Source organism: Sinocyclocheilus anshuiensis, unplaced genomic scaffold, assembly GCF_001515605.1.
Source record: "Sinocyclocheilus anshuiensis isolate Anshui unplaced genomic scaffold, SAMN03320099.WGS_v1.1 scaffold38, whole genome shotgun sequence".
Classification (NCBI taxonomy): domain Eukaryota; kingdom Metazoa; phylum Chordata; class Actinopteri; order Cypriniformes; family Cyprinidae; genus Sinocyclocheilus; species Sinocyclocheilus anshuiensis.
The window spans coordinates 1994827-2009281 of NW_015544213.1; the positions used below are offsets into that span (position 1 = coordinate 1994827).

General features: G+C 34.7%; 1 protein-coding gene across 4 annotated transcripts in view; it reads left to right on the plus strand.

The window, feature by feature from the left end:
- The window catches only part of LOC107697175 (ATPase family AAA domain-containing protein 2B-like), a 150478-nt gene that overhangs the window by 132162 nt on the left and 3861 nt on the right, over positions 1-14455 (plus strand). For all 4 annotated transcript variants that reach the window (XM_016497846.1, XM_016497845.1, XM_016497847.1 and 1 more), the window contains one exon: positions 11269-11397. In XM_016497846.1, the coding sequence (XP_016353332.1) occupies positions 11269-11397 (129 nt within the window). The remainder of the gene's footprint in view (positions 1-11268; positions 11398-14455) is intronic.

The window sequence follows — 14455 nt, forward strand, 5'->3', positions numbered from 1 at the left end:
GAGAAGTGCTCACTAACACAGATTTAGACAGATTTGTGAACAATATTTGAGAGAAATAGGCCTTTTGTGTACATAGAAAAAGTCTTAGATCTTTGAGTTCAGCTCATGAAAAATGGGGGCAAAAACAAAAGTGTTGCGTTTATAATTTTGTTCAGTATATATTAACTCTAAGTCTGTTAATTTTGGGGTGAAATGTGATGTTTTTGTGACATTCACCCATGTAATTTATGTATTATTTTTTATTTTTGTATTGGGTTTCTTGCATTTATTTATTGCTTGCTTTTATGCATTTATGACTAATTTGTGGGGAATATGGGAAACAATAAATAAATAAATAAAAGTATATTAATAATGTAATATAAATAATATACACAACTAAAAGTAAGACAGAACAAAAAAAAAACATAGGAAACAAACTTTGCAGTAATGATGCAATATATATTTACTATCTAATTAAATTAATATTAATTTAATAATTTAATTAATTAGATATATGAATATAGTTAGTGTGTGTGTGTGTGTGTGTGTGTGTGTGTGTGTGTGTGTGTGTGTGTATATATATATATATATATTTTTGTTAAAAAGTTAAAACTCAAGGATGGATCAGTACCCATTGTTCATGATCCAGCTGCACCTCCAGAAGAAGCAAGTCTCACACTTTTTATTTTATTTATTTATTTTTAGTTTTGGGCATTTTTGCCTTTATTGTGATAGGACAGATCAAACATGACAGGAAGCGAAGTGGGAGAGAAAGAGGGGGTGGGCGGAATCGGGAAAGGTCCTAGAGTCGGGATTCAAACACAGGACACCCGAAACACAGTGGTACTGTATGTCGGCACGCTGCCCGCAAGGCTATCGGTGCCAACACTCTTTTTATTTTTTATGATTATTTGCGAATCGCGTTTGTTCTTCCACAAAAGAGAGGGGTGGGGTGAGTAGAGCTCATTAGCATGTAAAGAGATATGTACCGAAACGAGTCTCTGTGAACAGAGCGGTTTTTGACAAGGTAAAAAGGGTGTTGTTTTACACGACCACTGAGACCATTTCAAGAATACCCTAAAGAATCATACCAACCTGGAAAATGGGCATCCGATGTCCCCTTTGAAGCACAGCCACCACAAAATATATATATCTTTTGCTTTTGAGGTGGAAAAAATATATTTTCATGAGATTTAACCAGCTTCAGATGCGTGTTCAAATTGCTTGCAAATTGTCTAAATGAGCTCAGTATTGTCAATATAATTAATTCAGTTAAACTTGATAATTGTGCCTATTTATATTTACCTGATTTTAGCAGTTTATTCTTCAGAGAGCTTTTTCAGTCCGTTTTTACTTCTGCTCTCTCAGCAATACCGAATGTTTAAGTGTGAAGAGAGCTCAAATAAATTAGCTCTTGACTGAACTGATGGAAAACACATGCCAGGAAATAGATCTTGTCAACTTGCAACGTATACTTTGCTATGCTAGAGCGCTAGCCAAACATAAACGCGTGCTGTGCTAGGGTACTGTTCACCCAAACCCATTTCCATTTAGTTTGTTGAAGTATTCAAATAACTCAAATTAAATAAAACTAAAAACGTAATAAAAGACCTATACAGACATAATAAATTCAGACATAATGTAACTAAAATTAAAATGAATAACAAATACAAATAATATAAATCAAATGACAGTAGTTTATCAGTAATCCTAAAAAATAACACTGCCAAACTTACATGCTAAAAAACAACAACTTACTTACACATAGTAAGAAATGGTTATAAAAACTGAAACAGAAGTGAAACAAGTAATAGGACGTCTAAGGATAAGTTTATAGAACGTCTGTCTTAATATGTGAGATGATGCTAGTCGTCTTTATTTAGACACTGATGACGAGGCATTATGCCATTTATGTGCTAATGAGCTATGGTGGGGCCATTGTTTCTGTTATGATTCATTGTAGTACACAAAAATAGATGCATGAGCATTACAAAGAAACCACATAAAAATGTCACGCCAGTTTGACGATATCTCTGCTTTACTGCTACCGTCACTGAAAATGACAACACGAGAAGCAAACATGTAATTGGTTCTGATTGGCCGAACCCTAACCCTTGTTTTAGAACAAGAGTTCGAGATTTGACATTTTGGGCAGCACATCAGACTGTGTAAGACATTGTTATATTCGGCAGTTCAAACCTGAAGTCTGTTTTTTTTTACTTTAGTCTGTTTTTTTTCGTTTTTAGTAGCTACTACTTGGCTAAATTTGGTTGATACGTGTCACTTTAAGCCCAGAGGTTATTGATTTTATGTCGAACATAATGTCAGTAGCTCAAACGTCGGGTTGATGTTGCAAAGACTCTTAATCCTGTAAAGTCTGATATATGACAAAATAGTCAGATATAAAATATATATATATATTTTTTTTTAAATGGAACAGTTTCCTGCACTTTGACAAAATATATATATATATATAAAAAAAAAAAAGGTTTGCTTGTGTGTTTTTTTTGTTAAGTATCATTTCATACATCAGACTTCAATGGCTTGTACACTATGATATAGGGGGAATATGGAGCTCAGAATTAAGGAGAAAAAAACATCTCTGTATTCAGATGCCCGAAAGGAGCAAAAATATGCAATTTGGTGCAGTTGCTGATATTTATATGGCTGAAAAGTAAGCTGAAATTCTGATATCTTGTAAATTAATGAGATCTTTATAACAGTATAACAGACTATTTGCAAAAAATACATATAAATATCAGTTGTCACTCTATATCTCCCAATAATACTGTATGTATTTATTTATTATATAAGATGGTATTTAAATGCTTAGTTTTATGATTAAATCTCTGTAGTTTTAATAGTGGGGGCAAAACATGCAATGCAGTGTAGGACAATGATGATTGAGAGATGAACAAATAAATGTTCCACAAAAGCCTATATGATATTGAAATATTACTAACAATATTATCCTTATATTTTATAAAAATCAGTCAAAATTAAAAAAAAAAAAAAAAAAGACTTGTGAACCAAGACCTGAAGGTGGACATTTTTACAATTATATTAAAAGTATTTTACTTGCTAAACAATATAAACTATCAATCAGGGGACAGAAGGCAGGAATGTTTTGATCCTTAGAAATGTGAGGCGTTATAGGGTTAACACAACAAAACTATTTTAGTCCTTATGCTTTTCATCTATATTCAATGTTTTTTTATTTTTATGTATTATTTTAATTTGCAGACTACTTTTATGGTGCTTTTTTTTGTGCTTTTCATTTCTGGATGAACTATTCTTTTAATATCTGTGCTCTAAAGTCTGCTTTTCTTTAGGAATAAAAGAAAACTCTTTTCCATCGCAGTGTGAAATAGTAATATCACCCAGTGCAGCACAATACAGCCTTATGTCTCAAATTGATCTCAGAGGTTTAATTTTGCACAGTTCATCCTGTGGATCTTCCACAGCAGGTGCATCACTTCTTCCACTTCTCTGACTTGACCATTTCAGCTTTCAGTTTGTCTTAATAGAATGTATTATACATGTTCTGCAGCTGGAGCACATGAGAGATTCGTATCAAAATTAAAAACTTCTCTTTCTCTGAACATTTCTATCTTAATCACAGCCCGTCTAAATCTAGCTCGCAAAATCTGAATCTATCTCAGAAAATTGGACTAAATTATTTAACATGATTTATTATTTAACATTATAACTTATAGCCCTCAGTTATAAGAATTCTACAGTATTGGTTTTATTATTTAATGCTTTTAAATCTGATGTTATTCAGGTAAATTATATATGTGTATGTGTGTGTATATAATAATTTAAATGACATCAGATTTAAAAGCATTGTGTTCAGTGTTCATAAAACAGATATTACATATATTAAGTATTTTATTGTTATATAAAAGTAAAACCTTTTTTTTTCTTTGTGGCATAACTTTTCAGCCATTTTTTTAAGCAAAGAAGTTTAGAGAAAATCAATATTTATTGCAACATATGTCAGTCTTGACCTTCCTCAAGCAGACTAACGTTTTCTCTCTCTTTTTTTTTTAATCTAGTTTGTTTTGCATTTTTACATTGCAAAATATTTATAACTTTCTGACCTTTGTGTATCTGTGTAGGTTGGTGAAGCAATGCTTCATCCAGCAGTTACTGCAATATTTGTACTTTTAAATACAAATTTAATACGGATATATCTTTGGGTGTTATTTGTATGTAGGGGAACCTGTGATTTTCTTGAAAACTTTATAGAATAAAATGTTTTCGGGGCTGTAACTGTGAAAATGTAAATCTTTGCGTTATTTGACCGGCTTGTTCTCCGTATCACTCCATCTGTGGGATTGATGTCTGGGCTGGTCATGTTATTACCAAACGAGTCTTCTAGTGAAAGTCAAATGGACTGTGTCTTTTAAAGCTAGGATTACCATTCTATTCAGGGTTGATGGAGGGAATCTGCCATCCATGACCGTTCTCCCACAGTCAGTGACACTGAGACGAAGCAACAACCCAAAGAAACAGCAAGGCTCCACACCTAATCCCTGTAATTGACACGTTAGTGAAGTGTGATAGTTACTGCTAATTATTTAGCATTTTCTCTCCTGTCATTCATAACATGTTATATTACTGTAATGCCGTGGACTGTTTTCTGACTGTTTTTAAGAGTCAAAACAATTAACAAATAGATAAGTAATTAATAATTCCTATTGCAATCAATAAAAAATCAACAACAGTAAGTTCAAAATAATAATTTTTATGTAATCATAATACATAATATATATACAGGGTCTAAAATTAACATTCGCCAAGCGCCAAATGCGACTAAAACTCGGCTTTGGCGAGTATATGAAACTGTGTCAGTCGCCAGATGGCCGGTAACCTTTTTCTAAATTCTAGCAGTGCAATGTTGTGAGAACATAAAAGTGAACAAATGTGAACGACGCTGCTTTGGTCCATTGTTTAGCACCCATGCCTAAAATGAACACTTGCCAAGCGCCAAATGTGACTAAAAATCGGCTTTGGCGAGTATATGAAACCGTGTCAGTCGCCAGATGGCCGGTAACATTTTTATAAATTCTAACAGTGCAATGTTGTGAGAACATAAACGTGCACAAAAGTGAACGACGCTCCGTACAGTTGACGGGTCAGTGCTGCTTCATCACAAAAGTGTAAGCCTTTGCAATATAAATATTCAATTATTGAAAGGAGACACGTTATACTCACGCTGAGTGGGAAGTTTAAACATCCGAAGCCCCGGCCTGGAAGAGCTCTGCTTCCTTCCTGCGCTTGAACGGACAAATTCACACAAAATTATGTCAAAAATGCCCGTCTCTGTGAGTATCCTAGTAAAGTAGTTGGTTCTTAAGTGAACATGAACAGCTGAGAAAGAAACCGAACACGAACCGCGCACGACGCAATGTGTCTCAAGACAATATAACCCATTATAATCAGTGATTTAGCCTCATTCAGACTGTCAGCCCAAATCCGATTTTTGTGCAAATCCAATTGAAATCTGATCATATTTAAATAGTCTGAACGGCAACGAACTACATGAAATCCGATTTTTGCAAATCCGTTTCGAGCTACATTCATATGTGGTTTGGAATCCTATTCAAATCCCATTCCTGGAAATCCGTTTCAGTGTGACCGGTCAGATCGGATTTAGCCCAGTTTTTTTACGTTTTCACGCCACGTAAAACATAAAAACGGCAAACGTTTTTGTAGAAAACATAATGAACGTCTTTACAGAAACAAGCTTGTGTTGTTGCGAACTGCAAGTCAAGCGGAAAAAGACAATATACTGCTAGTATACGCACCTCTTTGAGTTTTGAAACCAGCGGAGACGGCAGCACGGAATAAAGCCGCACATTCCAGCTTCCTGCGTTTCTGCCGCTGCCTCATAAGACGAAATCCATAATAATAATAATCCAGCGCGACGGCAACATGTTGTCATGTCGTAAGACAACATCTGTATTGCAAACTGTGTTGCTGTTATTGGTTTTTTTTTTCGGTTGGCATAACAACGCAAAGGCATTGCCATAGAAACCGCACATTCCATAAAACGAAAGAGCGCTTATAGACACAAATCAAATATGATACAAAGATACAAATATGCACAGTTGCAATACACAGTGTGGACAGTTAGTTATTCAAATCAGATTCCATCTGGATATGCACAAAATCGGATTTGGGCAGTCTGAACGAGGCTTTTGTCTACACAGGATGCGGCGTGGCGCGCCACGACAAATCGCAGAAAGTAAACGGATTCCCCGTTCTATTTCTGAAATAGTCCAAGCAAGCAACGGCCACTTTGTCGCATCCAGTGTTGACAACTTCAAGCTGCCCGTGTAGACACAAAGTGATAGACACAGAATTCCAATAATGCTGCTGTTGTCTGCGTTTTTAATGTTGATCAAAGAAAATAGGACAAAAAAAAATAAAAATCACTCACTGCTCTTGTACTTTAAAAAAGATATAAAGACTATAGTGTTATTTGATTAGCGTAATTTATTAAATTTCTGTAGGCTACCTGAAAATTACTGTTAGACCTGCCTGAAATGCACCATTTCTATTTGTATCTTTGTTGTATAGTAAGCTATTTTGTGCTATTGCTTGTAATTTGATTTGCTCTTATTTTACAACGGACTATTTACTAGTCTTTAAAAATGTAGCCTATTAAATTTTTATTGGTTAAACTAGTAGTTTTAGCAGGTATCGAAACTGGAATCAAGGATTGTGATTTTTTGCTATTATCTAATATTTTGGTGTCATAACTGCCTGTTTTTTTTTCCATGGCTGGTAAAAAATATTTCTGGCCGGTAAATTTCCTCAAGTCACCGGCCAATGGCAGGTCTGGCAAAAAGTTAGTTTTAGGCCCTGATATATATATATATTTTTTTGTTTGTTTTTTTTGTTTTGTTATTAAAGCCAGTCAGTGCTTAGGGCACCAAAACAAAAGGATACAATATCAAATAATTCAGTTTTCGAATGAGGGATAGCCTGGGTCTGATCTCTATATTACAGTCTGGCACCCTGAATGCAATAATATCACAAAATAGTGTTGTATAAGTTCATCTGATAGTTATCTGGCATGTTTTCCTGTCTCCTGCATCTCCTCTCCTGCATGCCCTTCTTCACAGACAGTTTTGGAGTTGTTTTTAATGAGCTCCCATGACTAGCCTCTATAATCACTGTAAATCAGTTCAAAGGCTTGACTACACAGGGGCCAGATTAAGCAGAGTACAGGAAGAGATTTATCTGTGCCTACAGCCAGTGAGTCATGCCTCACGCTGCCCTTATAAAAAAAATGTGTGAATGAGAGGAAAAGAGAGAGAGACGAGACACAGGAAGACAGTAAAGAACTGTTTACACCTGGTACTGACATGCATCTCCTCGCAGTGTAATGTTGTGAGAACATAAACGTGAACAAATGTGAACAACGCTCTGTACAATTGACGGGTCAGTGCTGCTTCATCACAAAAGTTTAAACCTTTGCAATGTAAATATTCAAGAGCTAGAACACATGAAAGGACACGCATTACTCGTGCTGAGTGGGAAATTTAAACATCTGAAGACCGGTCCTGAAAGCCGCGTCTTGAGCTCTGCTTCCTTCCTGCACTTGAACGGACAAATTCACACAAAATTATGTCAAAAATGCCCGTCTCTGTGAGTATCCTAGTAAAGTAGTTGGTTCTTAAGTGAACATGAACAGCTGAGAAAGAAACCGAACACGAACCGCGCACGACGCAATGTGTCACAAGACAATAGAACCTATTATAATCAGTGATATTGTCTGCACAGGATGCGGCGTGACACGACAAATCCCCGAAAGTAAGCGGATTCCCCGTTCTATTTCTGAAATAGTCCAAGCAACGGCCGCTTTGTCGCATCTTCAAGCTGCTGCGGTGTAGACATGGTGTTAAAGTGATAGACACAGAATTCCAATAATCCTGCTGTTGTCTGGGTTTTTAATGTTGATCAAAGAAAATAGGACAAAGAAAAAAACAATCACTCAAAGCTCTTGAACTTTAAAAAAGATATAAAGACTATAGTGTTATTTGTTTAGCATAATTTATTACATTTCTGTAGGCTACCTGAAAATCACTGTTAGACCTGCCTGAAATGCACCGTTTCTCTTTGAATCTTTGTTGTATAGAAGGCTATTTTGTGCTATTGCTTGTAATTTGATTTGCTCTTATTTTACAACTGACTATTTACTAGTCTTTAAAAATGTAGATAGCATAGAAATATAATGCTGATATAAAATGCTGACAATCAGTTAATATAGTGCTAATCTACAAGTAATATAACAATTTTACCACACTTTATGGACTAATAATGTGTTTATGTAATGTCATGGTGAAAAAAATAAATAATGAAACGCAATAACTTATGATAGCTAAGGACACAATTGCATGAACATTTATTCTACACTATTTACTCCATTTTTATAAGTTTTGAATAGAGTTTGGAACTGATTTCTATTTCAGCCAGTTATACATGATTATCTAACAAATAAAGTCACTAGTAGAATCTGTATATTACGAACTTCAGTGCTTTCTGAGGAATGGGGTTGTTTTCCATTGTTGTGCTCTTCAGTATACAGATATTTACCTTCAGTGTCCTCCAGTGGTTTTCAATGAACGCATTTGGTTGTTTTCATTGGTTCAGGGGCTGTCATCGTGTTGCAAAGATACAATTTCAAACCTGTCCGCAGGGGATGTGTTTTCTCATTAAATGTCTCCCCAAAACCAAACCCAAGTCCTCAATTACTGCCGTCCATTGGTAATCTGGGCACACTCCTTGCGCTTTGTTCTTTCTGGGTCCATCCTTATCAGAAAGCAGCACTGTTTATGTTGACTCAGGTCAGTGCAGTCCGAGTAATGACTTGTCTATTTATATTTAGTTGGCCGGAGGATCGTTGTGATGAACATGTCAATTGAAAGGCCACTGTGAAGTCTGAGGCGTTTTAATTAAACCGAGTGCAAACAGTAAATACTCGCATTCTGGAGCTGCCCATGAAATGCCCATGAAATGGAAGGTAATTATGATGTGCCTTAATTAGCTGTCGCCGTTATCTTAATTGCTTTTGAAGATGGCTGACCTCCCTTCCTGGGTGTACATGTTGGGAGTTCAATGTTGTCACAGTCGTTTCGTTTGCAGGTGTGCGTCTGGTCAAACTATCTTCTGGAGGTTACCCTCTCGGTTAATGTTCATTTATTTTTCCACTTTTTGTGCGCGCGCGTGCAGTTCTCATGTGTACATTTAACACGGTACATTTTCTGTTCTGAATGCTTTCCATTTCTCTTGAAAATGCCAGTAGAGTGGTGTTACAGACTGTCATTTCAAACATTTCCATGACTCCTTTTCAATCCATTAGGGTCTTGAATGTTGAGTGAGTAGTATATAACTAGAGCTGGTTGATTCAGCTAAAAAAAAGCTATTTTTTCAGCCTTTTTAAAGGTATTTAATGTAGCTTAAAATGAAATAAAATGATTTGTTATTTTTTTCAGTCAGAGTAAACTTCTTTGCAACCAAACAGCCACTGTAGTCATTGCACTGTAGATTCAAAATGTTAAATGCAAGATGTTTGTTTAATGTAAGAACTAAAATTAAATTCTATAATTAAATTTTACCACTGTTTTTTACTGAATTATTTAAAATATAAAACTGTTAAAATTATATATATATATATATATATATATGTATGTATACTGTATATAATGTTGGAAAATTTTTATATTTTTATAGTGAATATCATTTAATTCTGAATTATTTTCCAAGCCAGAAATTGCTGTTTTTGTGTTTATAAAATAACTATTAATTTTCCAGTAATCACAAACTGATTTGTTGGTCAGAAACTGTGGAAAACCAGAATTAATATGCTTTTGTGTTATCCAATCAGACAGATGTTGCAATTTTACACACCGAAAGGGTCTGGAGATGATAGTATTTTGGAGAACCGGCTTAAGCATGTTGAACATGGTTCTATTCATAGAAAGTTGAGTTGTGGCTGTGATGAGCTGGATTTGGCACCTGTGAGGTTTCCTCCAAATTGCATTAGCTGTCAGCTCCCATTTCTATCACTGCATGTTTGTAGCGCGGTCTCTGGAAACTAAAACAATGTCATTAAGCTTCAACTTCAAATTAAGCCTGTTCAAGACTGTTCCAAACACCACAGTCATTTTCCAGCAGCGCAGCAAACCGCAGGACGCACATTCATCAGCGGCTTTAATGCTTGGCTGAAATTTTATTTATTAGCAGGTGCAGGTCAAACTTCCCCACGAAAATCAGAACGAGAGACAGACTGTGCTGCTCTTTTGTCTGCATGAACCTTACAAAAATGCTTGATGTGTGTGTATTTGAGGATTATGTGATTCATTCATTACCTCACTTCCAGATGCCTCCTTTAGAGCCAGATCTTACTTACAAAAATGACTCATTCAAGTGTAAGTGCTTTTCCCTCCAAAAAAAAGGAAACCCATTATGTTAGTGGCATTATTCCTGCCATTAACAAATCAAATACTAATAAGCAGCACTGAGCTAAGGATATTACTTCTGCATTGGCAAATCTTGCAGTGTTTCAAATCTAATCATACCTTTGAACAGTATGCTTCCTTTGTAAGCAGTAGTTCATCCAAAAAATCAAAATGCTCATTATTTACTCATCCTCATGTCATTCCAAACTCATGGAGCGCAACAGGTGACATTCTAAAGACCTGATGTGGTTTTCCATGCAGTTACAATGAAGTTTTCAAGCAAATACAGACACAAAAGCACTATCAAAATTGATAGTCTTCTGTAGCTTTGTGTAGAAACAGATTAAAAATTAAGTTGTTTTCCACTGATCATTTTGTTGTTAACTGCTGCGAAGGGGTGGAATCAGTGAGTTGAACTGAAGAACCAGATCAGTCCAATTCAAATGAATCACTGGTTTTATGAACCTAATCAAATGATTAATTGAAAAAATTCAAACGATTCTTTCATGAACTTCTCTTATGAACTAATTTGAGTCTTTTCCTCACACAAAGCTGTCATATGACTTCAGATGACTTGAAATAAGCTCACGAGTCATATAAACTACCTTCATGATGATTTTGTGTTGTTTTTGAGGTTTGAAAGCTTCACTCCATGTTTATTGAAATTGCATGGAAAAGAGCTTTAAAAACAGTCTTCAAAATTTCCGCTACACAGGTTTGGAATGACATTAACTTGAGTAAATGATGACTGAAATGTCTTTTTTTGAGACAGAATTAATTATGTCTAATCGTGTTTTATTTTCCTTTCTTTCAGGCTCTGTTGGAGAAGGTGGTTGTGAAAAGTGACGGCTTTAGTGTGGATCATCTGGAGAGAGTTTACTCAGTGCTCAGCCAGTGTATTTACCAGCACCGCAGAGACTACGACAAGACCCGTCTGATAGAGGTTGACACACACACACACACACACAGAAACACAGATCAATATGATGTTCAAGTCAGAAGTTGTCAGAGAGAGCTTTATTGCCAAGAATGTTTGCACATACAAATAATTTTTGATGACAGCAGTTTCCAGTACACAGAGACAACACCACCACACAGATAATAAAAAATAAAGATATGTTAAGAAAATACACATATGTATATATATATATATATATAAAGGGTACTATTTTCTTTCGCAGTTTATCAAGTTTCATGTTTGTTTCATGGGTGTACTGCAAGCGATATACCCACACAAGCAAATAGATTGTACATACACATATTTGTACATTAACTGACAGTCACCACTGATAAGCTACTACAAAATATATTGTAGAAACTTAATTTGCTGTAAAGTTGCTTTGCAACGATTTATATCGTGAAAAGCACTATACAAATAAACTTGAATTGAACACATTTAAGAGAGGGTTTTGTGTGGTAATTGTACCACATGTTAGCAGGCAAACCACTTTCACTAGATAATAATTTATTAACATTATTTATTTGATTTGATATACAAGCTCAGACCACATTAAATTGTATTTTATTTTGTGTGCTAATGTAAAACATATAAATACATCTATTTTATTTTATTTATTTTTTTTCAATATTTCTATTGTATGTTTGAATTTATGGGCATTTCTGTTGACTTTTGTGCTATAATTTTATTTATTTTATGCTGTGTGCTTTTTTCAAAATTATAAATACATGTTTTATTTATTTGATTTGCGATACAAGCCCATACCTTATTTTGTTTTATTTTATTTTATTTTATTTTATTTTATTTTATATTATTTGTGTTTATGTGCTGATGTAAAACTTAAAAATTCATATATTTTATTTTATTATTATTATTTATTTATATATATATATATATATATTTCTTCAGCATGCTTGATTTTCTGCGCATTTTTGTTGAATCTCTTATCTTATCTTATCTTATCTTATCTTATCCTAAACTGAAATCTTATCTTATCTTATCTTATCTTATCTTATCTTATCCTAAACTGAAGCAAAACCAGTTATAAACTCTGGATTAGACTATAAATATACTTAAACATGTTTTAGTACTTCTGTATTTCTTTTTCCAATTATTTGTTGTAATAATTGCTGAGCGAGTAGAATACTGAATTAAAATGATCCCCCTATTAACTAGTAGCTCTATACTGACTAATGACTCGTAATGTTCAGTTCAGTCATGTGTCGTTTGTGTGACAGCGGCTCAGAGGAGATGGATACACAGTGACTGAACATGGCACACTGAACAGCTGCTGTGTGTTTAAATTACGCCGGCGCACCGATGGTGGAGAGCTCTCGCACGGCCTCATGGGAAATTATGTGCGCTGTTCTCAAATACAATAGTAATGGTAGCTGCCCAGCAGAAACGGATTAGAATTGCTCCAAGGAATTGTGGCCGGCGCGACTGAAGGCTAATTTGCATGTTGTGTACCAATTCCTCTTTGAGAGGACCCTAATGGAGTCATATTTATTCATTCCAGTATGATTCGCAATCGAGACCATCTGGAAAAGCTGTATGTGTTTAGATTTTAATTCGCTGGTCTCCGTCAGATTGTTGGATCTTTTGCAGCCGGTGGGCTGGAGCGGAGATCCGCAGAGGATAGCGGAAATTGGACATGATTTTGTCAATTGTTCACATATTGTACTGTGCCATAGGAGTTTAATTGTTAGCTGCACTTTGACCTGAATAAGAATTACAATGTCAAATAAAAAGTCCAGAGTCCTAACTAGACGCAATGTGACAGTCAATTACATGGTTACTGTTTTTGTCATGTTACACTGGGTAGCTCCGCCCACAGTGGAATCTCATTGGTCTAAAATTCCACTTTACATAGCTGTTAAAGGGATAGTTCTCCCAAAAATTAAACTTCTGTCATTATTCACTCACCCTAATATCTATTAAAACCAGTTTGATTTTCTTGAAAGTCATAAAAGCACAAAGGGAGAAATATCTATAAGAGGATGTTCTCACTGCACTTTTTCATACAATAAAAGATTCTACAGCTGTCAAGCAAGGTTGGATTTTTAATGAATTATATCAACACCAAGCTAGCTTTATATAAACAAATTATATGGGGTACATTTATGGTGCTTTTTTTTGTCCTAGACAACTCTTGGTCACCATCCCCTTTATTGTTTGGAAGAGAGCAGCTCGGGCACTCTGCTAAATGTCTCCTTTTGTGTTCAATGGAAGAAAAAAGTCAAGCAATTTTTGAAAAACATGAGGGTGAATAAATGACAATGTACATTTTGGGGTGAACTGTCCCTTTAAATACCAATTATTTTTGGATTTTGTCACTGTGTGGAAGAAAAAATAATTTTATGTTGGAAACATGTCACATCATTAGGACATGGTGTAAAAATAGACCAGAAACTTCTTTCCAAACCAAACTCTGATAGCTGATCACCTTTGATTTAATCCCTTTTTGCATGAAATGACTTTGTCCTCCGTCCTACATTTGACTGCTTCATGTTCTGCCATGATGGTTGAATTAATCATGATTTTACTGCTGGCATTTTGATAGCGAGATTATACCCATGCAGCAGAAAGAAAAACTATTAAAAAGTAATTATATATATTAGGGATGCACGATATTGGATTTTTGCCGATACCCGATATGCCGATAATTTTGGTTAGTTTTTAACAAGAACTTATTTGTTAGAATTAAATAAACAATAATAAAGTTCTTTTATAATTGCAGTGCACTGAATATTTGAAAATAACTATAAATGAACTATATATTAATAACTGCATTTTTTTTTCAGAAAGATGCAGTGGTAACTTTAATATTTTATTTTATGATTTAACATTTATAAATGGTCTAAATCAAAAGAGTTGTAAAAATGATGAAAATCTTTTAGAGCTCATAATATGTTTTAAAAATATAACATTGCACATTAATGAATAAATCAGTATAAAATTATTTATATTAAGTGTCATGTTTGTGTTTTTTTTTTTGTTCATGTAAGCTATAGCTTCTGACCTTTAAATCAAAAAATACTTA